Raw genomic sequence first — 26,318 nt, 5'->3', positions numbered from 1 at the left:
TCATCTGGGCTGTTCAATTAATGGAGTTACACGTGTGACTCACCAGCTGTGGGTCAGCCATGCCCACAGCAGGCCCAGTGACCCTCTGAGAACACTGAGGGCAGCTCCAAAGCGCAACCCCAACGGATGAGCCAGAGCCAGCACGTGGGAGAGGTGAGGAACCCCACGTCCTGTGTGCCTGGGGCACATCCTATGGAGCTGTCCCCTGACCCACAGACCTCCACACACTGGTGACGAGCCTTGAGGGGGCTGAAAAGCTCTGGAACCAGACAGCCGGGTCACTGCCCTGCCCACTGAACTTTATTTGCTCTGGAAATGCCTCACGGAGTTATATAAAAATAACCTGTGGATTGGCTTGCCCCATGCTTAGGTGGTGATGTCAGGGCAGTAAGCAAATTATCTTTCATCAGTTTGGCTGTATTTTTAAACATGAATTGTATTACTAATTTGGGGGTGCTCTGGCCTGTAGATAATCTGGGTGTGTCTCCTGGATGACCTTCCTTCAGTGCCTATAGTTTAAAATAAAATGTATTTATACCAGGTAGGGTTGGCCTTTCTTCTCTGACTGCTTTGGGAGAAGAATTCATTGGGAAACCATGTGGGAAGTGGGGTGATGCCAAGAGGACCTCTAAAGAGCTCTCATATAGGACAGGGTTGGGGCATAAATCTGAAGGCTGAGCACGTTCATCATGGCCTGTGCTCACACACATCACAGAGATGGCCCAGGGCTCAGCAAAACCTCTAACATCCCCTGCTGGATCCTCTGTAAGCCTGGCTGAGGCTCCTGCCAGCAGTGGACACTCAAAATGCCTTTTTCCTGGGGGTGTTCACTCTTGCAGCCAAGTGAAAGCCCACTCCTCATTCCAGTGTAGACACAGTTTAACACTGGGCTATGACAGTGGACAGGAGACCTTCCCAAGACTAGGACCAAGCCAAGAGGAATGGCCACGCCATGGGAGAGGAGGCAAATCCCTCCTCTAACATTTTTGGTGGGCAGCAGAGTCAGGTGGGATGAGAAGCAGCATTTTGCCATCGGATCTAAGCCCTCACTCCAGCTCAGACAGCTGCAGCTGAAAATTCTTCCCTTGGGAGTTTGCCTCACTTTTTTTAAGACACGTTCCAAATAACTTCTCCCCAGATCTGGGCCCACCAACCCATGGCTGATTCTGGTAGCAGCAAGTTTGAGGGCAAAAGTTTAGTGAGGGATAAAAATGAGGGTTAATTTAAGCATCGCCACCTTCTGATGGGCTAAAAAATAAAGGCACATTTGGGCTTGTTGCTCTGTAAACACAGGGCTCTTCCTCTGGCAGCTCTGCTGTTTACTCAGTCATTGTCAAGGAGGCAGGAAATACTGAGTCAGAAATACTGCACAAAAAGAAATATATGATGCTTAGATATCTGTGCTAAGAGCTATATAAAAAGCTGAGATAGGCTGTGCTAAATAGTTGATCTTACTGGCAATGTGAAATGCTGGAGCCCTAAATGGCTCTTTGGAAAAGGCTAAGACAAATCCAATAGGTAGGAGGAGGGAATTGGTGGATAGAGGTTGGACAGCCTCTGTCCCTTATTGCTGTCCTGGAGAAGCACAGCCTCTGCCTGCTCCCTTCCCAGACCTTCCTAGAAAGGGCTCCATAAATCACATTTTGCACAATTAACCTCACCTGCATTATTCACTGCTTAGAATTTGAATACTACATGAATTTAGGTCCTGGTTTGGAGGAGGTTCTGGTGTGCAGCTTTGCTTCCTGAGGAGTATAAACCAGTGAGACGAGTGGTTTGGAGCACTGCTATTTGGAAGGAGCTCATGAGGTGCTGGAGAACCTTGTGACAGCACCAGGGAGTGATTAAACATCTCTGCCTGTGGATTTGTGGGGTCTCACTGAGCTCCTCTGTACCACCACAGCTTCATTGGGAAAGTCTCACTTCCTGGACACCACTACAAAAACTCCTCTGCTGGAGGTGGTGGGACACGAAATGAGACCATCAGCTCTTCCATGGGCTCTGCTCTTCCTCCAGCCACCCACTCCTGGCCTCTCTGCCTGCAGCCAAGGACAGAGCCTCACTGAGATCCCCTCACACCATCCCTGCCCACGCTGCTGCCAGCGTGGAGACAAGACAGAGCAGAGCAGGGTGATGACAGACAACCTGCTCTGAGCCTACAGCTTCCATGCAGAACCTGGAGAACAGCGGCACAGGAGGCTGAGGTTTATTTCCAGCCCTGTGTGGGCTCCAATCACCTCTGTACCCTGATTTCCCATCCGGCAACAAACGGGAAGGATTTGCTCATCTTCCTCTGAGAAGTGCTCTGGGGTGTGTGACTGAGACATGCGGATCATGGCAATTATTATGACTCCAACAAAGGAGTTATTGACATTTAAAGCAGATAAAGCCTTTAAATTACAGATGACACCTTGTGCCCAGCCTTGCAGAGGTCCTGGCTTCACCCAGCCGTGAGGCATTTCACTCCCACAGGCTTTCATCACGTCGCTTCCTCCAGGCTGGATCTGCACCATTTGAACATGCAGATATCTGAGAATATCTTCTCAGGATGTTTTGGCCATTTTGGGAAAAGCAGGAAATCCTACCAGTGACCTTCAGCGTGGACCTGGCTCCATGATGGCCACAGCTCTGTGAATGGATCCCTTTTAATCACAGAGGGCCCTGAAATGCAGCTCATGGTGAAGGTCCAGGCCACTAGGACAGTGACCACCACCCCACAGACACCCACCCCACATCTTCTGACCACTGGGTGATTGTAGCATGCATAGATGTCACTGCACAATTCATAGAATCACAGGATGTCTGGGTCGGAAGGGGCCCTAAAACTCATCTCTTTACAACCCCTTGTCATAGACAGGGACATCTTCCACCAGACCAGCTTGCTCCAAGCCCGTCCAATCTGCCTTGAACAATTCCAGGGATATGGAATTATTCCAGTTTGGCAAGAACAATTCAACAAAGATTCTGCAGCCACCAGGCAGACACACAGTGCTTATTCCTCTCAGAAGGATTTGGGCATGAAGGGGAAAATAAGGTCAGAAAACTGGTTTTTCTGAAGCAGGGACTAGGCAAACTCCCAGGACAAGAAACATAATTTTGCATTCCCCAGTGTGGGTAACTGAGGCAGCTGATGACCAGAGCCAAGAGTAGCTGTGGATACTTCTCATGCCTACAAACACCTGGAGGTGACCAGAGGAGTGGTCACTTGAACCTCCTGCCCCCTGGTCTCACCCTGACCTCTCCATTTGGCTCCCAATCTGGGACCAGCAGCAATTACCCACCCAACGTGGGTGTCTCATGGCTTCAGCCAGTGATGTCTCTGAGGTCCTTGAGGGGCTGCAGCGGTACAAGCAGTTAATTATTGATTTAGCTGAGGCTGAAATCACCCTGGTGGGAGCATGATGCTGGATGTGCAAACAGAAGTTTTGCTGTAAACCTCGCAGTTGCTAGAGATCTCAGAGCAATGTCTGGGTGGAAGCTCTGAGGGGACCAGGAGGGTGAATTCAGCAGCCTGGTCAGCACACAACCAACCACAATCACCATTTTGGCCTGGATGTTGGCCAGCACCTCCTCCAGCACTACCCAGGTGACAGAGCTGTCTTCCTCATCAATTAATTTTTATTGCTGTCCTTCCTACCTCACACCTTTCTGCATTCCCAAACACGTGTCAGGGTGTCAGCTCAGCTGGGTAACAGCAGTTTGTCATCACCTTAAAGACCTGTTATCCCATGAACCCAGACACAGCAAAACATCATTACCATGCAGCGAGCAAGGGACAGACCTGCCATCTGCAGGACACACAGACAAGGAGAATTAATCACCTGCCTGAGAATCACAAGCCAATCTCTCAGTCCCACAGAGAAGGACTGGAAGGGAGACAAGGGACCACAAAGAAACAAATTAATTCCCTTGCTGGGTTGCCTGTTTGATCCAGCCCTGCAGACACCCCGTGCCGTGCCCAGAGGAAGCAGCTCCCCCTTGGCAGCCTTGCTCTTCTGCAGCAGTGCAGGAGTTCCTTGTTACATTCATTTTATTCCTGCATGTTCCAGTACTGTGGGAATCTTGAGCCAGCAATGTGCCCTTTGTCTTCATGAGTGCGCACAGGAAACCTTGGGATAACTTGGGAAATTTTGGAGACAATGAGAGTCCTCCCCTGAAAAGAAGACAAAGAATCCATGTCCTCTGGAGCATCCTACCCCTAGGCCAGCAATCCCCTCCTCACTACAAGGAGGTGGTGGGAAGAGAGAGGATCAAGAACAGCAAATCCCTGCTCATCCCAGCATCCACAGCAGTGCTGATACTCCCACTTCATGGAAAAATGTATTAGTATGAATCCCCCATACCACAGGCTGCATTTGCCATAGCACAAGTTCAGTGTAAAGCATAATGGTTTCAGGAAATCTCACAAAATACTATTTTTGGGCTACTTCACATGGATGGGCATTGTTTGGTGGGCATTTGCAAACCCTTCTCCACAATATGGCAGGGTCTGAGGCCCAGCACCATCCCCAAATCTGCTCAGAGACCTTTTCTGTTCCAGAGAAAATGCTCATTCCACTCCCAAGAGCGGGCTGAGGTGATGAATGGCACCCCAATTTTGTCTGATTGATGGATCCTGCTTGCAAATGCCATGTCTGGAGATGCCCAGCCTTGCAGCCCAGGAGGATGCAGCAGGGACCAGCTGGATTTTGCCAGCAGGATGCATTCTTCTTATTTTAAATTCTGCACCTGCCATGTGTCCTCTTTATAAGGTGGAGGTGATAAGGGATCTATGGGGACAGGACAAATTTGGAAAGAGGGATATTATAAGATGAGGAAAACTGACTGTGGAGGAAGGTGCTCCTTTGTCCAGGCACCAGAGCTGGAGGAATTCCACCTGCACTGGAAATGAAGCTGTGTCCATTGAAAGGCCAGCCTGCCTGTGAATGAATGAAACTGGGCAGGCAAAGGCAGGCAGCTAATCCTGTTTGACATCAGGAGCTTTACTGCACAGGCACTCCTGGCTCTCATCAGTTCAGTCCATGCAGGGATTTTCCTGGGTGCCTGGTAGCTGGCAGCAGCATGTTCTCCTGTGGGATGCTGAGACCCTCCTAGGAAGTGTCCTCTGGGTGGTGCTCACCCTGAGGTGGGACTGGGACCACCCACCCATCTGCTGAGCTGGGCAAGACACTGAGGCGTGGCCTCTGCTTCTCTGCAGGCCAGGACCAAAGGATGAACGAAGCCTTACGGGCTTCTCCCTGGCCAAAACCACTCCCTGAAGTGGATGTCCCTGAGATGGGGGGCAGAGGGAACTGGACAACCTTTGGATGGACATCGGTGCACAGAGATGGCTCCAACCAGGTCCCAGGGGCATGAGATATTATAGCATCAGGGTGGAAAGGGATTTTAAAGGTTATCTATTTCCAACCCACCTGCCACCTCCCACTGTCCCAGGCTGCTCCCAGCCCCATCCAGCCTGGCCTGGGGCACTGCCAGGGATCCAGGGGCAGCCACAGCTGCTCTGGGCACCCTGGGCCAGGGCCTGCCCACCCTCCCAGCCAGCAATTCCTAATTCCCAATGTGCCAAAATCTGTGCCTGTCCTCTGGCAGTGGGAGCCATTGCCTGGGTGCTGTCCCTGCCTGCCTTGTCCCCAGGGGCTGTGCAGCTCTCCTGGAGCCCCTGGAGGCCCTGGCAGGGGCTCTGAGGTGTCCCTGGAGCTTCTCTGGTGCAGCTGAACAGCCCCAGCTGTGCCAGGCTGGCTCCAGAGCAGAGGGGCTCCAGCCCTGGGAGAATCCTCCCCTGCACCCACTCTAACAGGTCCGTGTCTTTCCTGAACTGGAGGACTCCAGAGCTCCATCGTGGCCAGAGCTCTTGGCTCTCTCCTTTAAAAGAAAGCAACGAAATCCCCAGAAAGATGGATGCACAAGAACTAAGTGGGTGGGAGTGCACGGGGGGTCCTGCAGGCAGCTGGCCAGATCCATGGTGGGATGGGTCTCCTTTCATCTGCCCTGGGACTGAACCGTGTGGATGATCAAGGAACTGGAGGAGTTAACAGACTCCCAGCCAGAGATATTCGTGGCACCCAGAGTTCGTGTAAAGTTTCATACCAGGACCCTTTACTAAATTCTTTCGGTCATGGGAGAGAAAACACTGCAACTGTTTAGTCTGCAGGGAGGTGGTGGCTCTGGCCCAGCACTCAGCCTTGCTGAGCAGACACGCTGGAGAGCACAGGGGCTGTCACCCTTCTTATCTCCTCCATTTCACCACATCTCCCCCACTGCCAGGCACCCCGTGGGCATCCTGTACCAGTGCTGGATCCTCCTGCTGGAAATCCAGCCCTGGGAGGGGGGCATGAGTGACCACTTGAAAACTGAGACCTGAAGTGAAGTGCCAGTCTGCTAAAAAAATGTTATTTACACAAAGGAGCTGAGAAAATCTTTCTCAGAGGCTAATATTTACAAATTCTATGCAGCCAGGGAGCTTTTGCTGTAAGAAATGTTGTATTTGGCTGGTTTTTTTTTTTTTTTTTTAGCGGATGTCAAAGATACATTAATATTTTTTGCTCATCCCCTGCAGCATACAGGTATTGAGCACCCTACAATGCCTCTGAGGCTGCCTATCCATGCCAGGAAAGCTAAAATTACAGAAAGATTACAGACTGCAGAAAACAACATCAACCTGCAAACACCCTCCATTCCTCCATCCTTTGTATCTCTAAAGGGATGTCCATGATTACCTCGATGCATTTTGCTACATGTTGGCGGACTCTGAGCATCACTGTGTAAGACCACTGGATTGCATGGGCTGGAATGTCAGAGATGAAAGCAAACACACCTTACTCAAAACAAAGCAGAAATTGAAAGGTTTTTTTTCTCCAGTCTGAAACTGTCTCCTTAGCTGGTGGACACTTTGCCCTTGCTGTCCTCACTTTCAGTTCCTGCTGCTCCTGAACTGGAAGTGCTATCACAGAATGGTTTGGTTTGGAAGGGGCCCTGAAGACCATCTTGTTCCAACCTCCCTGCCATGGGCAGGGAAACCTTCCACTACAACAGGTTGCTCCAAACCCTGGTGCAGCCTGGCTTTATCACTGAGCTTGGACTCCCAGCACTGCTAGAGATGCTTGTTTTATCCTCTGTTTAATAAAACATTAGTATTTAGAGCAAGAGTAATTTTCAAAAAAGGGAGCAAGAAAAGAGGAGGAATTTATCACTGGGAGGGGAAAAGGAAGCACTGTTTGGGATGCTCAGTGAGGGGAGGAGCATGGGGGACACCCCATGGTTGGCAGCACTGCTGATGACACCAGAGGATGTGTCAAGGCAGGGCAATGTCCTCCAGCCAAGCATTGTTTGCTGCTGTCCCCAAGACTTGGATGCTGTGCTTTGCATCAGGATCAAGCCTGGCAAGCTGTAGGACAGGACCTGAAATAATTCTCAAGCCTCATTCCCCACCTCTCAAGTGTCCTGTAGCTCCTCTGCTTTCATGAACCACCAAAGCCACTTCCCACCATCATTTTGCATTTTCTTGTTTAAATGTGTGCAGCAGGAAAAGATGAGGCTGTGCAAACACCACAGGGGAGGCAAAAAGGGGATGTGGACTTTCTTGGAAGCACTCATTCTCCAAATCCAGACTCTGACACATAGCTACACACCAAAATACCCCGCAATGAAAAAACCCTGAGCCTAAGCATGCCTGGAGGATGCTGAGGGTGCTCAAGCTGCAGGTCCCACGGGACCATCACTCTGGGTGCCACCACAGCAGTCTGGCTCACTTGGCTGGAAACTGAATCGGGTACAGAAACTTGTGACTCAGCTAGAAAACCTTAAAACAAGAGCTTTCCTGCTGGTGAGCACAAGAGCATCCTCTGTATGCTATGGGCCTGTGTCCAAGTAAAGCCAGGGATGGGCACAGCATGTTAGCTCATGTTCCCCCTTCTCTAGGGAGAGAAAGCGGGGCTTCCCTCTCCAACATCCTTCTAACCAAATCCCATCTTTGGGCTGCTGCTGGCACATCCACCTGCCCTGGGCCTGGCACAGGAGGTGATGTCCCTGGCAGCTGCTTCTCCACGGTGCTCCTGTGTCAGCAGGATGCTTTATTCCCTGACAAAATGATGGGGGTGTGGGGTTTGTGGGATGAGTCCCAGGCAGGGTGATGCATCACAGGGCCCCAATGAGCCTCCAAAACTCCTGATGCCAGCTGAGGTGAGAGGAATTAGCTGAGAGCAGGGTTGGGCAGAGCAGAGTGTCTGTGGGTATGGGGAGGAGGGATCCTCCAACCCCGCAGCATCCCAAAATCCCCACCTTGGGGTGGCTCAGCAGCTTGAGCTGGATTTGGGCTGGAGCAGGCAGCAGCAGATGGTCTGTGAGGAGGGTGCCTTGGGCCAGCTGAGCCCCTGGGCTGACAGGAACATACTCCCACATCCCGTGGGTTTGAGCCTTTGGGGAGTAAACAAGCGAGTAGGAGCTGATGCCAGCTCAGCCCGATCTGGGGAGGTCTCAACACTGAAGTGCTCCCCTTCCTTTCCTCACCTCTCATCAACAGATACATGGATTTTGAGTTTTTATTTTATTTTATTTTATTTTATTTTATTTTATTTTATTTTATTTTATTTTATTTTATTTTATTTTATTTTATTTTATTTTATTTTATTTTATTTTATTTTATTTCTGCTTTTTGTACCAGGACCCCCAGCATCCTCACCCACCAGCGATGGCTGGGGGCAGCCAGGAGCCCACCCCAGCAGGAGCTGCTGCCTGGCTCTGTCCCAGGGCTGCAGGCAGGCTGAGCAGTCTGCAGTCTCCACCTAGAGCCCAGAACAGCCTCTGCTCTGCACTTGAGCCCATGCACAGGCTGTGCATGGGTCACACCACCCCAGTTCCTCTCTCTGAACTCAGCTGTTCTTTTAGCAGGCAGCAGCAGTTTGGCCAGGGGTGCTCCTGACACTCTTCACCACCAACACGCACAAGCCAGAGGATGGAGCCTCTGCTGGGTCCCACCTTCACTGGGGGATGCCCAGGGCACCCAGTGCCTGGAGAGACACTGAGACACCAAGTACCATCCCCAGGTCCCATCATGTGCTGGAGCATGGGCTGGTCCCCACGGTGGCTTTGAAATCTTGGCCCCTTCAAGGTGAAAGAAGCCAGGAGAAGCCACACATAAATTTATGGACTAAAGGTGATGGCTATTTTTGCACAACACAACCAAGCACTGCAAAGTGTAAGGAATAAAACCTTACCAGCACATTGAATTAATATCAAATATGCCAATCCTTAAACTGGAAGGGATTTTTTTTTTGAAAATTAGTCCTGCTTCCCACCAAACTCTCAACTGCACGATGCACTGCTAGTCTAAATGAAGCATCTTTCCTGTGCAGAGCCATGAGCGTGGCTGCATTGGGCAGAGTGCAGACCCCAGAGACCTGCACAGCACTGGGGACAATCTCCTTGTCATCCCCTGTGACACTCACTGCTGTGTCAGTGGCCTTGTGGCCACCTCCAGCTGCAACTCAACGTGACCCCCAAAATCCACGTCTGTGCTCAGACTGAGGGCTGATGTGCAGTGCAAACCCACTGCTTGTTTAATTTAGGGTCTGGCTCAATATCCCCAGCTCCTAGTGCTTGTGTGGCACAGCTCCTGTCCCCATCAGTGCAAACCTGCCCCTTTTTTTGCACTCCGTTAAAACCTCCATTAACCCCTTGCTCACCTCACCAACACCCTGCAGGGAGGTGCTGCCCGGCTCTCCCTGGCCCCCACCACATTCCCTTTGCCATGGAAAACCCGCAGAGGAGCCGGGTGCTTCCTGCAGCCACCGTTCCCCTCGGGAGCAGTGGCAAGCTGGAAGCACGCAGCCGTGGACATTTAATCCAGGGCTCTCCAGCAACTCCCAGCCCCGCACGGCACCCGTGTGCCAGCGGCTCTCGGAGCCTCCCGGGGCCAAGCCCAGCTCGGTTACTGCTCGGGGTAAAGGCAGGGCCAGCCCCAAGGGATGCCCAGCCCTGCCCTTCACCTGCCAATAGGCGCAGGCTGGCTCCAGCCCGCTCCCCGGGCTCCCTCTCCTGCCTGCTGCCGACACTTGCACAGCCTGCGCTTGGCCCTGGATGACTGCAAAAGAAGGGGGACAAAACCCAAACAAAACAAAACAAAACAAAACAAACCATAGTAAGAATTAAAAAAAAAAAAAAAAAAGTTACTAACATTGTAATTTATATACTGCTATTGTAAGTTATATAATGTTAATATATACCATTAGCAGACATATATAAAAACATGCATAATTAATATTTATGAAATAAGCATATATTTTTATATATGAGCAAAATAAGAAGTAACTGAATACAAGAATCAAGTGATAAAAATGGTACTATAATAAAGAATAAAAATAAAATAGTAAATACACTGTAAAAAATTGGAGAATGTCTCCTGAGACACAAGCATGGGCAAAAAGGGAATGTGTCTCCTTTCCACTATTTTCCTCTGAGCTTGAGAGCAGGAGGATGCAGCAGCTGGGGATGCTCCTCAGAGCCACCCACGGGGCTGCGTTCCCCATGCCCCTTCAAGCACTGCATAGATATATGAGTGTGCATGAATTTAGAACTGCCTTTGAATTGCCTGGGCGTATAGAAAATAAATCTCTTCAAAGCTACACAAAACTTTTGCTGGGGGAGTCCCCCAGTGATTTACAAAAGCAGGACAGTTTGATGTTTATCAGTATCAGAAATGTAAGGGAAGAAAGGTCTCCAAGCTCTACAAGTTTCTGCAAACCCCTAAATGAAGACGTCTACACAAGTGCAGCACAATTTGCTATTTCTGTGCTTGTGCTGGGCTCCTGAGGAGCTGGCACCCACTCTGAGGTTCACCACCAAGAGGTTCCTGGTCTGCACAGTCAGCCATGGAGAGCAGCTCGAGCCAAGGAGGCTTTCCCCATTGAATCTCCACCTCACTGGGGGAAGAGCTCATCAAACTCCTGTGGAGCAGAAACCAAAGGCTGCAAGGCTGGCTCAGGCACAGATGTTAGAGATGGATGTAGTGCTGCTCTGTGGAGCTGAGCTCACTGCTGTGGCACATGAGCACACACTTGTGTGGCTTTAGGATCTGCTCCAGGGCCACTGGGACCTTTTTCCCCCACCTCTCAGTGAAGCAGCATGCTCATGTCTGCTGGGCAATGTCCTTTCAGAGACAAGTGGTACCACTCTGTTTTATGTGCACAGATTGGACCATCTGTAATTAAATTATATTAAAAACGCCATAGAAAGAGGACTGATGGCGTTTTACAGTCAGTGCTGGACATGGTGCACAGGTCCGAAACTCTCCAGCCACACTTGGATCTTCCTGCCTCCACTTCTGCCAAACCACAAACTGTTCCTCACCAATAATCATGTTGAGAACGGAAAAAAAGAATCTGCCTTTCAGCCTTCACCATTAATGTAATACTTAGAATAACACAAAACATCATAGAACCATTAGGGTTGGGAAAGACTTCTAAGATCACTGAATCCAACCAACTTCCATGCCCCAGTTCCCACAGTATCCACCCGGTGTCTCAGAGCCCTACAGTGCTGAAAGGGCTGGGAGGTTGTTTGCTCAGACTAAAAAGGCTACAGGACAGGAAGAACTTCAGCTCATTCCTCCCAAATCCTCATGCTCTGCTTTGCAAACACTTCACACTGCACCCACATTTACTAGAGGAAATCAGTCAGTTCCCTGTACCTCATGCCACAATGACTACATTCCAAGAAATGCTTCAACCTAAATTCTCCACTTCCATCCCCCACCTGGAGCAACATAAATGGATTTTTGGTTACCTTCACGGTTGAGCCCCTCTATAAATGGTCACACCAATCATCTCAAACCCAACCAAGGGCACTGAGACTGAAGTGAAACCTCTGCCAAAACCCCCACTACCCATCTCAAAGGTCCAGAGGGGAAGCCATCCAAGGAGGGGCTGAGGGCACTTGGTTTGCTCAGCCTGGAGAAGAGACTGAGGGGAGACTCACTGCAGTTACAATTCCCTTGTAATGTGCACAGTAGGGTCAGGCACTGATCTTTGCTCTGTGTGACCAGGGATAGGACCCGTGGAAATGGCTGGAGCTGTGCCAGGGAGAGTTAGGTTGGATATTGGGAAAAGGTTCTTCCCCCACAGGGTGGTGGGGCACTGACCAGGCCCCCCAGGGAATGGGCACAGCCCTGAGGGCTGCCAGAGCTCCAGGAATGTTTGGACAACATTCTCAGGGGTCACTGAGGTGCCTGTGCAGGGTCAGGGCTTGGACTCCGTGATCCTTGTGGGTCCCTTCTGGATCAGGATGTTCTGTGTTTCTATGAAATTTCTACATCCAGACCCAAGCACAGCACTGAAACAAGGAAGGGCCATTTCTGGGGCATCACGAGGTTGCAGTAAGATGATGAAGAAACCCTGTGTGGGTGTGCAACATTAGGAATGTATCAGGATATGCAACAGGGGTGAGCAACAGGGTAGCAATAAGGAAAAAACCCCCATTTGGGTGTGCAACAGGGGAGCATTAGGGTGGGAAATGGGGTATTCATCAGGGTATGCCATAGAAAATGCTTTAGGATATACCACAGAGTATTCATTAGGGTATGCCACAGGGAATCCAACAGCATATACAGTAAAGTAAATCATAAAGTAGGCATTTGGGTGTGCAATAGGATGTGTATTAAGGAATGCATTAGGATATACCACAGGGAATGCTTTAGCATATACTATAGGGTATGCACTAGGGTATACCATAGGGTATGCCATAGGGAATGCATTATGGTATGTAATAGGGTGTGCATTAGGATAGGATATGCCATGGGAAGTGCATTAGGGTATGTAGCAGGGTGTGCAATAGGATGTACCATAGGGCATGCCATAGGGAGTGCATTATGGTATGTAATAGGATGTGCATCAGGATGTACCATAAGAAACACCATGGGAAGTGCATTATGGTATGTAGCAGGGTGTGCATTAGGATATACCATAGGAAACACCATGGGAAGTGCATTAGGGTAAGTAATAGGTTGTGTTTAGGGTGCACCATAGGATATGCCATGGGAAGTGCATTAGGCTGTACCACAAGATATTCACCAGGGAATGCCACAGGGCATCCAACAGGATATGCACTAGGGTACACCACTGAGTATGCACGAGGGTATAAACTTTGGGATGCGTTAGGGTATGCCACAGAGTATCCTATGACGTATCAAATGCAGAGTGCCTTAGGGTATGCATTAGGGTGTGAAATGGGATATACATTAGGATACGCCACAGGGCATCCAACAGGGCACGCAGCAGGGTAAGCCACAGGGCATCCTGCAGAACCAGCCCTTCTCCTCTGGCACCAAGGCAGCTCCATGTGCAGGGATGGAACTCCTCTGGCAGCAGGCCAGCAGGCTCTGCTGCTCTGTGTCGGGATGTCCATTTTGTGATTTTGGTGGGGTTTTTTTTCATTATTATTAAAAGAAGGTATCAGCCTTCTGTTTGATGTGCTGTTGGCCGTGGTTGCCAAGGGGAGCAGTGTACAATTACAGCCCCAGTGATGCTCACTCTAATAATACACTTGGCTCTGCATAGCTCAGATGCAGACACAGCTCTGCTATAAAGAGCACGGTTGTTCCAGCAGAGGAGTACTCCAACTTATGTTACATGTGAAGGGTTTCTGGCACATTGCTTAACACCCCCCTACTGGAAAGAAAGGAAAAAAAAAAAGCCTGGGCATGCCAGTGAGTGAAACTATGACAAGCAAAAGCCTCTCAAAGGAGAAATACTTTCAATGTATTAAATAAGAAGGTATTTCTAGAGGCATGAATAGCTTGTGTATGTGTCCACTAAGATGTTCTTTCATGTCCCCAGACATCCAAGCTCCCTGGGCCCAGCTCACCCAGGTCCATCCCAAGGGGTCACATAGCTCAAAACTGCTTTTGCTACCAAAAGACTAAACCCAATTCAATGAGGAGAAAATCAAAAACCCAAATCACAGAACCACAGATCTGTTTAGGCTGGAAAAGCCTTCTAAGAACATCAAGTCCACCCACTCCTCAGCAGTGCCCAGGCCACCAAGGTGCCACACCCCCAGAGCTTTTAAATCCCTGCAGAATGGTGATCCATCACTGGGCAGCCTGTGCCAGGGCTGGACAACTGAGATGCCAAATGATCTCCCCAGTGCCAAGCTCCCACATGGCAGCTCTACCACCTGTCCACCCCATGGCTCCCCTTTCCACATCTCTATTCCTGAGAGGTTGGCAGCACCCAAACTCAAGACAGCCAAGATTCTGGACCAAAACATGGAGTGAAGGATAAATTCAAACCAGGGTTTTCCTGATGGATCCCCTTAGGGGATGAAGTGAACCATGCTGGCTGTAGGGAAGCTCTTCAGAGGAGCTGCTGGCAGGGAGGGGGATGATGTGACAACATTCCCATGCTGCAGCACTGACATCTCTTTTGGGATCAAAACAAGTACACTGAGATAAGCTGTGAACATGCGCAACACTTGAGCATGAGCACCTTGTCAACACCTGAAAACAGAAGCAGAACCATGTTGAAAAGACAGTTTACTGCCTGTTTTGTAGGGGAAAAAAACCACCTTGTTTTAAGGTCCAGCAGGGTACAGGGACAGTGTCTACAGGTCCTGTAGGGATGCTGTCTATAGGTATGCCCATGCTGGCAGGGCACCTCAAGGGGCTCATGCACCAACTCCTGAGCTCCTCTGGTGGGGATGTGCTGTTGCCATCGCAGTCCTGAGGGAAAGGGACAAACAAGCCCCTAGAAAACAGGAGCATCTGCTGGGAGCAGATGGGGGGGCGAGCGGTGCAGCCCCGGCGCCAGCAGCACGGGCAGGGATCACACTGATCCCGATTTATCACACCCCGGCACAGTAATTCCCCAGCTTGCCAGTGCCCAGCAAGCCGAGCTCCTTACGCCCGGGGATCAGATTAGTCTGAAAGGTGCTAGAGAGACACAAATCCTGCTCTGCAGCAAGCGTTTTAATAAAGGTTTATTTCTCTTTTTTAATTAACGGCGAGTTATCTAAAAATGGCTGACGGAAAGTATCTGATGGTGGAAAGGCTAGGACTGTAGCTGGGTAATGTCCTGTCATCAGTCATATAAAAATGTGATTGTAACATATGGATACATATGGATATATATAGATCTCTGTGTGTGTATATATATACATATATATATATATGTATACATATATATATATATGTATGTATACATATGGATATATAATAACTGATATCAATGCATTAATATATCATACACTAATGGGATATTCACATTACTCTGTAACACGACATAACATCCAAAATGCCTTATTAATACTGATAATACATCGTATCAGTTCCAACATACCATATTGATATTGATAATCAACCTCCTTATTTCACACCAAGGCAGCTGCAATGACTCTTTTGTGTCTCATACCTGGCTCTGTCTCCAGCCAAGGCTATCAGAGCTGAATACCTCAAAATATTCCTGGTTTAGGGCTTGACCCAAGTATTTATGAATCAGTTTGAGTGCATCTGATTGTTTCATTTGGAAAATGAAACAGTGCTTGCAGAAAGTCAAAATCCTTTACTATCAGAAAGGAAATGTTAAATTATTCAATTTCACACAGCACTTTGCTTTTGACCTGTAGTGATCTGTCACCTTTTGCCCATGAAGACATTTATAAAAGATGTGCAGTTTGGGGCTGAACAAATCCCTTTTCCATATTTCTCTGTGACTCGGCACATGAACTCGGTCACCCGCACACCCTGCTCCCTCTTTGCACTTCAGCTCTCCACAACGCCCCCATCACACTGGGACTGGCAGCACGTTCCTGAGAAGCACTTTGAGTCTCTCTGGAGATAGGAGATATATTATTTATTCTGCATTCATGCTGTGAAGAGCTGAATGGGAAGCCACTCAAGTCTTGCACAGGATGCTGCAGTTTAAATCAGTTTACTGGGTCTGTTTGCATGGGTGGAATTGCTGGGGCAAGGGAATAAAGCAAGGTGGAAGAGTCCTCCCTAACCCAGGACTGCCATCAGCATCAATTGTGGGCTAACACTTTGCTGCTCTCAGGCCATCATTCCTGGGCTTTATTCTGGATTTCTTAGATTGCTCAGCCTAAGAGGGAAAGACGCAAGAGTGACCTGGTATGGGAAGAAAGGGATGCAGAGCAGGTTTAGAGCTCCCTCCAGCCCCTTGCTGCTAATTCTGGGACTGAATCTGTCTGCAATTTCCCTCATTCTGATGGATATTCCCTTTGGAAATACTAATCTGGAAAAAATCACCACCTGGTAGAGGTAACGGGCAGATGTGTATGCTGGCCAAGGGCTTTGCAGGGGGGAGTGGACATGGGGAGAGTTGTTGTGCTTGATGTGCATGCAGAGCAAAGACAGAAGCAGAGCTGGACCAGTCACTGAGCGGAATTATCTGATATTGATTTTTACTATTTTATTTTACTCCTTATTTCCCTCCTTGCTGTGTTGTCCCAATGCCAGCTCAAGGTACAGGCAGCCAGCCACAGCATCCAACAAGAGCATCTCCAACAAGAGCAGCAAGAAGAACGAGAATATGAGTCAAAAACTGGAGTGGACCCGAGCAACAGACTTGTATGGAGAGCAGAGAAATGAAAAGTGAGCTCTGCATGTCCCACAGATGGTGCATGAGGGAACAGCCCCACAGAAATGCACCTTAAATTAAGGATGGAAATTCATGGCTTCAGCTCTGTCTCCAGAGGCAGAAAGTTGGAGGTGCGTGTGACACCCTCCCAGAAAACAACTGCCCAATCTAATGGTGGCACTGTAGTAAAACACATTCCTCTCAGCAGGCCATGGGCACTTGAGGATAGCCCTTTTTTCTATCATCCAACATTATCATAGAATCATCCAGGCTGGAAAAGATCTCCAAGACCACCAAGTCCAACCATTAACCTCATGGACCAGTGATCAGAGCCGCTGCTTTTTCCTCCCCTCTGCAACTTTGCTGTCACTGATGCTTTTGGAGCAGAACAACCAACCAGTTCTTCACATATCAATAAACGAGTCACCCAGAATAATGAGAAAATATGTAATTATTTCAGTTCTGTTTGCAACCAGAAAACTAGAATCAAGCCAGGTAGTGCAGCCTAAAGCCTGTTCAGGTACCAGCCTGGTCTCTAAGACCATCAGAGATTTGTCTTGGTGCTGCTGGTGCTGAGTTGGACCCTCCACTCTAACAGCCTACACTGAGAGACCCTCCCAGCCAGTTCATTTCTTTTCATGCTGTGGGGATGCTGCCTCAAGCAGCTGACTCATTACCCAGACAGGCCCTGGTGTGAGATGCCACAGATCTTGTAGAGTTCAAGAAATGAGAATGAAGAGCACCTTGATAATGCCCTCAGTGTCACATTATCTATGGTAACTATTGAAGATGTGCACTGACAAAACAACCGGTGCAATTTGAACTCTTCAATTGGGTTCAAAAGGAATTTGGTAACAGCTTAGCTCCAAATAACTGGTAAGACCAATTGAGATGATGCTCCAGGCACCTGAACAACTAACTTTATCTTGTTACCTGCAGCATGTTGAGGAGCAGACTCCGGAATTTGGTTCCCTCCACCATGAAAAGGGCCATTTTGTCACAGAGCTTGGCTGCTGTGGAAGCAAAGCTGCGGTCTGTCACTGCTTTCTGGTAGATGGTCTTGACTATCTCTCCCAGCATCTCCTCAGAGTTGGTGGAGTTCTGAGCCTCCTCCATGAAGGTGGTGAGCTTGGAGTCAACGTCACTGCTGTTGTTCCGCATGCTGTTGAGAATTTCAATTAATTTGTCCATTTTATTCTTTTCAGGGTCGGTGGTTTCCACTGTTACTTCGTCCTGGTCCGTGAAAAGGGAAAGACAAGGCGTCTGTTACACAAGGAAAAAACAGATATATCAGCCCATGTCCTTGCACAAAGAGCAAAGGGGTAAGGGGATTGGGAGGACATAAAGAGAAAGAGAAAAGACAAAGCAATTTTTAGTAGTACAGTGGTATAACATCAGCATTGGAAAGCATAAGCGCATGCATCCTGCCCCAGAAATGTCCCCTTTCTCCATTTCCCACACCACTCAATCCCAAAGTCCCACCCCTCAGCTCAAGGAGATGTCTTTGAGGGTCCTGAGCCAGGATGCCAAAGTCTGATCACCTCTGACTGCCTTTGGCATCTTGGACCAGTTTGGTGTCTGTGATGTCATCATAATGGACATTTTTTTGTTTCTCTTTATAAAATGCACTGATGTTTGCAAAATCTTCAGACAACAATCCCATAACAATATATTTCATATACATATTATATTAAATATACATATTTAATATAAAATATATACATATAAATAGATATATCTAAATACAAATATATTTTAATATATACACTTCCTTATGTAAATTGAGCTCAAAGAAGTCACATGATCCCAGCATTGAAAAGATTCTTGACTTTTCCATCTCTTGCCTGTTACACTTTTCACTTCCCATCATTACCCCAGAAATGATTGATTCTTTTCAACATTTTATTATGCATTTGCTCCTTTTCCCCCAGTGTTAGGCATGCATCCTGCTTGCTCTTGTTTTCTCTTCTAGCCCTCCAGCTCAATCTTATATAATACAAACCTGTAGCAAATCCAATCCCCAAGGGAGTTGTCCAAACCTCCCATCAGGAGACTGGTTATGTTGGCAACACCCACCCAAGAGTGGGTGCTGATGAGATTTTTAGTCTTATAAGACTCTAAATTTTTGAGAAGAGCACTAAAATGAATACTCTGAAAGTCTCTACTACACTTCGATTGCTTTAAAGTACATAAAAATAACCAACAAAATCTCTTACTCCCCCTCATGCCACATCCAGAAATAGTAAATGCTCATGCATTCAAAGGTATACATTTCCAGCATGCACTCCCATGGAATTGTATGTGTTCAGGTTATTTTTGCTCTGTATTTTGGAAATCTCATTAGAGATAACCCCATGGACGCTTTTTACAGTCTGACAAAAGAATCTCAAGAGAAAGAATTTGAGTTTTACAGGGGGCAAATGAGATATCATCTCCAAATTCCTCAGAAATCTGTGGCTGAATATTGTTTCCAAAAAGGATTTCTCCTCCGTCACTTGCATGCAATAGTTTTGTTATTGTTGGGTTGCTGGAAGGAAGGGGGGAGATAAGGGCATTTCAATTCATTGTAGAGATAAATGGATATCAGCTTTAAAGCAGCGGAGTCCAACTATTCAGCACTCAGGAGTCAAAGTTTGGGATTTAGCTCTTTAGTTGCAGAGACAAATTGCCTTTTTTACATGTTTTCTGGAAAAATATTGAGCTCTTCAGACCAGGAGGGAGCTCATGTGTGCACCAGCCTTCTCCCATGGAAAATGGGAGAGATTCCAGTCCAACTGAAGCTGGTAGCAGCCTCACTCAAGAAATCAAGCTCAGAGCCTCAATTCTTTCAATAAAAGGCCTCCTGAAGAAGCACAAAGACACCTCAAGAGAAGTGCTGACACTGGGGGATTATGGTAAATTGGGAGCATTGATGGAAAGGTCCCTTGAGCTCACCCCACCCTTTTTATGGAGGATGGCCTGAGAAAAAGAGCAACGCAAGAAATAATACCTTTTCTTTTAGCCTCCTCCTCAGCCTGTCCTTAGAAGACTGAAGCAGGTTGATCTTGGGCCTGTCCCCAGGGCGCTCGTGGGCGCCGTCTTTCCGCTTGGTCTCGGGCTCGGCCTGCTGCTGGGGCTGCTTCTCGGCGGCCTCGGGGCCTCGCGGCGCCTCCGCGGGGACGTGCGCCGTGCACGCGGGGCTCTCCTCGATTCTCAGGTTCTCAGTCTCTTTGGCGTTTCTGTGCGTCTCCTTGTCGTTGGGCGAGTGCTTCTGGTTGTGGTGCCATCTCCGGTTCTGGCTGTAGCCGTGGTGGCCCGTCCTGCCCGAGGAGTGAGGGGCCTGGCCTCCTTGGTAGAGCTTCTGGTGGTCCCTGTTATGCTTGGTGCCACCCTGCTGATGGTCCGTGTGCTGCTGGGACTTGTTCCCGCTGGGAAGCCTCTGCTGTCGCCTGGAAAGTCAAAGGAAGTAATTGGGAAGTTAGCTGGCCACTGAAAACAACAACAATAATAATGGTAATGATAATGATAATAATAATAATTTATTATTAATAATAATTACAATAATAATTTATAATATAATAATAGTTATTATTAAAACTAAGTTATCAAAAAGTTATTATTGTTATTAATAATGAATTATAAATTATAATAATATATAGCATTATTATCATTATCATTATCATTATTTTTCCATAATAAAATAATAATATACTATAAAAATACAATAAAACAATATATAATAAAAATTATATAATAAAATAATATATAATAAAAATTTTTAACCCCTGTTACCTGGAAATCAAATAGGTTTTTTGGTTTGGTTGTTTAGTTTGGTTATTATTTTGCAAACTGAATGATAGTGTATTTCAAAAAAGTGTAGAAGAAAGTCAAAGGAAGTTCACTCATTCCTTCATGGTTCTGTTGGGGCAACACATCTGTTCCACCATACAGCTTGGCCCTTGGCAGGGGACGACAAATGGAGAGGCAGTTTCTTGTCATCTAACAACTCATGCCCCTAAATTTCTTTCAGTGACAGCCATATTTCAGGTGAAAGTTTTTGTGAAGTTGGACAACACGACTTTGGTTCCCAGGAAAAATTCTCCCATGTTTTTGTGTTAATTCTCTCAGGTTTCTGTGTTACTTCCACACTAACCAAGAAAAACAGCAGCAGCAAATCAGGTGGGCAGGAAATGCCAGGAGATATTTTTTTCTGAAGGCTTTAGAGCTCCTGATACACCTGGCCTACAGCATCACTTTCTCCTCTTGCCTGCCAACATGGCACACTGCTGCATGGGTCTGCAGTGAGCTAGTTTAAGCGTATCAAGGATTTCTAAGCAGAAAAAAAAATAACTAAGAAGCAAGATACTAAGTAAACTGGTAATCTGCCCACACCAAATGGTTTTGTTTGGCCTTATTTTATACACCTCCTTCAGGACTGCTACACCAGGACAGGACACACGCATGGATGAAAAGAGGAACAAAATTGGCTTTGGCAGCATGGAGAGCATGGCATCCAGGACCACAACCTCCAGAGAGAGACCTGTGTGTACAGAGCTCCTGATGGATAACATGGAAACCCAACAGCCACCGAGAGGAGAAACTGCCCCCAAAGGGTTTACTCGAGAGACTACAACATCTCCGAAAGAATGAGCAAGTCCCTGAGTGCTGGCTGTAACCGGTAGCCGAGATGGCAAATCCCCAAAAAAACAACAGTTGAATGGAAGAAATGCTTTGGCAGTCTCAGGCATCTCAGATTTCCAAACAGGCTACAGCGTGGCTTGTCCCCAGTGGAGAAGGCAGAGCCAGAATGCCATCAGCCAGGATGCACGTAAGATGGAGAAGGTCCTGGCACTGGCTGCCTTCTCCAGGGCTCCTAAGCATGGCCACCCTAAGCATGCTGGCATCCCCTGCCTGATGCCTCTTTGCTATTGGTCTTAGCTCTGAGAGCCCATGGGGTGTTTTAATGCCTGGCCTTTACAAGGCTGCTGGGAACAGTGCTAGAGGGTGACACAGGACATCTCCCCAGTATCACCCCCAAAAACAAGGAAACAACTTTAAACACTGTGGTGATCACAGTGGTTTGTCTCTGTATTGGTTCTGTAGCCATGATAAAACCCGTGGTCAGCCTCACTCCTTATCCCAAACCTCCACCCCAATCTGGATAAATAGCAGTGTTTACTTTAAACCCATCCCACAGCAATTAGTTTTATTTTCATCACTGGCACTGCTCAGCTAAGGGAGCTCGGATGAAGGAAGCAACCATTCACAAATACATTTCAATGGTCAGCAGTCTCCAACCCTGCCTGCCAAAGCCATCTGCCCACGGAATCTGTATTCCTTGGCATCCCCAGGAGTCAAAACCTATTTTCTGAGGCCAACTGGCTTTTAACCATAAAGAGTGAGGGCTCATGTTTAACAAATGCAGGACGGAGATATTCAGTCTGTAGTTTTTGTTTGTTTTTTTTTTTTTTTTCCTTTTTCTTTTTTTTTCCCCTTGCAAACTGAATGGCAGGGAATTAAAAAAAAAAAAAAAAGGAAAAAAACCCAAAACGGAGATGCGAAAAGCTTTCCTGTTTGCTGGAGCCTACAAGCATTTTATGAGTACAGATTCTCCACATCAAGTTTTCCTGGCATTTCTTTGTTTCCTCTCAGTAATGCAATCACATAAACCGCTTTGTAAAGAGCAATGCTTATTAAAAGGGGAATGTCAAAATAAAAGTTAGTTAAAAACCTTATCTGGTAGTAAGGCCTCACAGGCCCAAGTATACAAGAGTTTTGCTTTCTGTGGTTTTGCTCTTCTCTCAGACATCTGAGTTTAACTGTTTGGTTGCATTTCAAGTCTTGGCTCATAGGCCAGTCAGCTTGCTACTTTATTTAATTTGTAAATATTGCACAGAAATTACAGAAGTTGCATAAAGACACGGCTATAATTTCAGAAGCAAGGGAAAATGTCTGGAAATGAGCTAGGAACCAAACTTGGCCATAAACTCCTGCAAGACACGCACACAGGGACAGTTTTTTTTTCTAAAGACATATTATAAACCTAACCCTTAATGTTTAAGGGCTATGAATGAAAAAATGGTTTAAGATTAAAAAAAAACGATGTAGTTTAGCCAGTGTGGAATGTGCAAGATTGTTCATTTTGCGGCTGTTGCAATAGGATGGGAGAGAGCAGGCAGCCCTACACCTCCAGGATACAGCTAAAAGGTGATGTCCCCATGGCAAGGGGAAGAGCAAACACAGACCAAAGCTCTGCAGTCACTGGCCAAAGGGTGAAAACACCAGAGTTTACAGTTTTGGGAAAAAAATTGCAAGAAATAAAAGGCAAAGGAAGGAGAATGGCAAACAAGGAGCAATGTCTGTGACTTGGCAGCAGTCAGGGGTCTAGACAATCATCCAGCTTTCAGGCAAAGACTCGCTGTGTGCTTTTATCTTCCCAACACCCCAGCGAAGAAGAAAAGCCAAGAAGAAATAGGATCTGCAGGAAAGAAGAGCCAAAGCAGGGAGAATAGGGCTCACATCTTAAAACTTGACTGCACAGCATCTCAAAGCCTGGGAGGTTGGGACAACCCATGTTTGCTCTCAGGTGTCACCAAGGTGCTGGGGACACAGAGAGCCCCAGGAAAGGACAAAACAGGGACCTGGTGTCCAGCCACACTCCCACTGTGGGTTGTTGGAAACAACCTCATGCTTGTTCAAGGGCAGCACTGTAGATGCTCAGATGGCAGCTTAAGGTGATGTCCCAAGATGGTGCCTCCGGGTGACGTGTCAAACCCAGGGAACCAGGCCAGGGAAACACCCAAATGCACCTCCCAACCCAGGCTTTTATGTCTGAGATGCTGAAGGGAGGAATCTGAAGCTTGAATTACACAGCAACACCTCCAAGTACTGCAAGAATTTACCCCAGAAAAATGCTGCAGTCATTGGGAAATCATCCCTCTGTCCCCCTCTGCTGATCCTGAGCCATAAGGATGCAGTGCCTTGCAGGGAACCATAATTCAGCGACAAGAAAAAGCATCTGGGCAGTACAATGGTTTCTTATCTCTTGACTCAATTTAACATTAAATTACTATTTTCACTTCAAAGGCCAAATTCCAATTCAGTTCAAAACTCCCCCTGACTTCAGTGGGATTTGGCCATCAGACAAAATGGAAACTAAAGAGACATTGAGAGTCACAAAGACATTGCAAAAGTACTAAAAACCAAGGGGAGACAGTCAGGGCTGCCAAGCTGGAAATAGGATGGTATTGCTTCTGCTATTGTTTCTCCAGCCATTTTTTTATTTAATTAACTAAATGAGATACCTTTCAACAGAATTTAGATCTGACAAATGTCTGCTCTGTCGGAGAAGCCTACGCAAACAAATGTAAGCCTTCAGCTGTCTCGGCGATTACCAGCCTACGTGCTCAGAAATACATAATTCCTCTAAGTTTTTACTACATCCTTTGCTCCCAAGGAAAGGCGCAGGAAGGCACAAGTCTGGGGAAAATAACTCTAGACACGTGGACAGCTGTGGCCTAAAACACAGTTGCTCTGTCCTGTCAGCCTTGCCCACATCCCCAGGAGTGAGACGAGTCTTTTGAGAGCCCCCACCATTTGTCTGGCACATGGGGAGCTGGGGGACAATGTGCGGCTGCATTCTCCTGGTGGCTGCACAGAGATCTGGGTGAGCAATTCCTACAAACACTGAGAGGTGAGCAGGCACATAAGAGCACTGGTCCCGTGAGGGGCAGCTGAGGGAGCTCAGGTGGCTCAGGAGGGACCTTCTGGCTCTGACAGGAGGATGCAGCCAGGTGGGCATTGGGCTCTTTTCTTAGGGAACAAGGGACAGGACAAGAGGAAATGGCCTCAAGCTGTGCCAGATGAGGTTTAGATTGGATATTGGGAAAATTCCTCAATCAAAAAGGATGTCACAACCTGGAACAGCTGCCCAGGGCAGTGGTGGAGTCCCCATCCCTAGAGAGATTTAAAAGCTGTGTGGATGTGGCACCTGGGGACATGGGTCAGTGGTGGGTAGGGCAGAGCTGGGGGAATGGTTAGACTCAATGGTCAAATAGGTCTTTTCCCACCTGAACAATTCTAAGATTCTATACACTTCCAGTGGCACTTAAGATACTTACCCCCATGACACAGAGGACCTTGTATGGCCAAACAGACTGAAATCCCATCCTGAGACTGAGGGACCAGGTCCAAATGCTGGTTCCTACTTTGGAGAACCTGCCTGGATACTTGCCTGCAATCTCAGTCAACTTCCCCATGGCACAAACCCTCCAGGACACCTTAAGCTCCTTGCAGAGAAGAAATTCTGATTTAGTCCTGGTTTTGTGCAGAGCAGAATACCTGGTGGGCACAGCCAGGGCCAGTAATCAGTAGCTAAAATGGACTTGCAGACACTCAGGTAACTTTCTCCACTCCTTGCATCCTTCTGGTGCTTGAATGAACACATTCCTTACTGCATTTGACAGACAGTAAGTTTCTCTGCACCCTTATGTCTGCTTGGGCAGGGTCTCATCTCTGTGTGAGGATCAGGAATATAATGCTAAGTCTTGGAAGTATCTCTTGATCAGCTTTGTTATTAAAATGCCTGCAACTAATTAGCAACCACTGTTGCAAAGGATGGATTAAGATCACAGAATCATTGGATGGTTTGCTTTGGAAGGGACCTTAAATATCATTCAGTTCCACCTCCCTGCCATGGGAAGGGGCACCTTACACCACATCAGGGTGCTCCAAGCCCCATCCAGCCTGGTCTGGAACACTTCCAGGATCTACTGCAGGAATGGACTCTGTGGGACCTTCCATTCCCACAACAACCCCAGATCCCTCTTATCCATGACACCCCTCAAGGCTGGGGGAGCAGAGCATCCCCAAGGAACTCAGCAGCTTCTCCTGCAAATGGAGGACTGGAATCACTGTGGGATGTCAGGCCACCTCTCCCACCTTCTTTCTGAAAATCTTAACACAATTTTTCATTAAGCGAGGGAAATTAGGAAGGGCCTGTCTTAGAGTCACCACCAAAAGAGCAAAATTCTCAGTTTAGCATGTAGGTTATTTCTGGCTGAACTAGCTAGCTGCCCAGGAAACTCAGCCTGAAGAGGGGAAGGGCAGGAAAAAGCAAAATCCCCTGAAACATCCCTGATCAAACCCATGTCTCCAGGCCTAGTCTTTCTGAACTAAGCATATTCCAGCCAGACCACAAACAATTGGACTGGTATCCCAAAGCAGGCACTGCTGGAGAGATTTGGGCATGGCAGTACTGCTGTGGTCAGAAACATCCATCATCACTGTCTTTGAGCCTTTAAGAGATGTTGTGGTCCAAACTGGAGGGACTGAAGGATCCCAGTTAGGATGGCATGGAATTTTATTGCACCTTAAACTACCAAGAGGTAGGTACCAAGAGGTCTGGGGAATATTGTTACTGATATATAATGAGGAAAAAGGTCTGAATTTCTATTTTAGAGGCCTGACTTCCCCCAGAAGTACTCTTCAGCAAGACTACCTCCATGAAAGGCACTATGATGTTTCACATGCATGGATAATGGTAATTCAGCACTGCTTTGATGCAGGGAGCATCACAGCCCAACCCCAGCCATTTCTATCCTTGCTATGGCTGAGAATGGGAAACACTTGAATAAGCTTGATGGTTCCACACAATTTAATCAAAAACCTCTAAACCCCACAGAAAGCAATAACCAAAAGCTCCAAGGATGAAGAACACAGGATTTGTGTTGTGTTTTCCCTTTGGCTTTCTCTCTC

General features: G+C 47.6%; 1 protein-coding gene across 1 annotated transcript in view; it reads right to left on the bottom strand.

Moving 5' to 3' along the window:
* CTIF (cap binding complex dependent translation initiation factor) overlaps nt 1–26,318 on the bottom strand; it is a 143,972-nt gene that overhangs the window by 21,603 nt on the left and 96,051 nt on the right. Inside the window, exons 9-10 of the mRNA XM_059492329.1 lie at nt 19,573–20,011; nt 17,517–17,846 (exon numbers count right to left, since the gene is read on the bottom strand). Of these exons, the coding sequence (XP_059348312.1) occupies nt 17,517–17,846; nt 19,573–20,011 (769 nt within the window). The remainder of the gene's footprint in view (nt 1–17,516; nt 17,847–19,572; nt 20,012–26,318) is intronic.

This window comes from Ammospiza nelsoni, chromosome Z (genome assembly GCF_027579445.1).
Source record: "Ammospiza nelsoni isolate bAmmNel1 chromosome Z, bAmmNel1.pri, whole genome shotgun sequence".
Classification (NCBI taxonomy): domain Eukaryota; kingdom Metazoa; phylum Chordata; class Aves; order Passeriformes; family Passerellidae; genus Ammospiza; species Ammospiza nelsoni.
The sequence above is the reverse complement of the archived record's forward strand: the minus strand, read 5'-3'. Positions and strand labels throughout refer to the sequence as shown.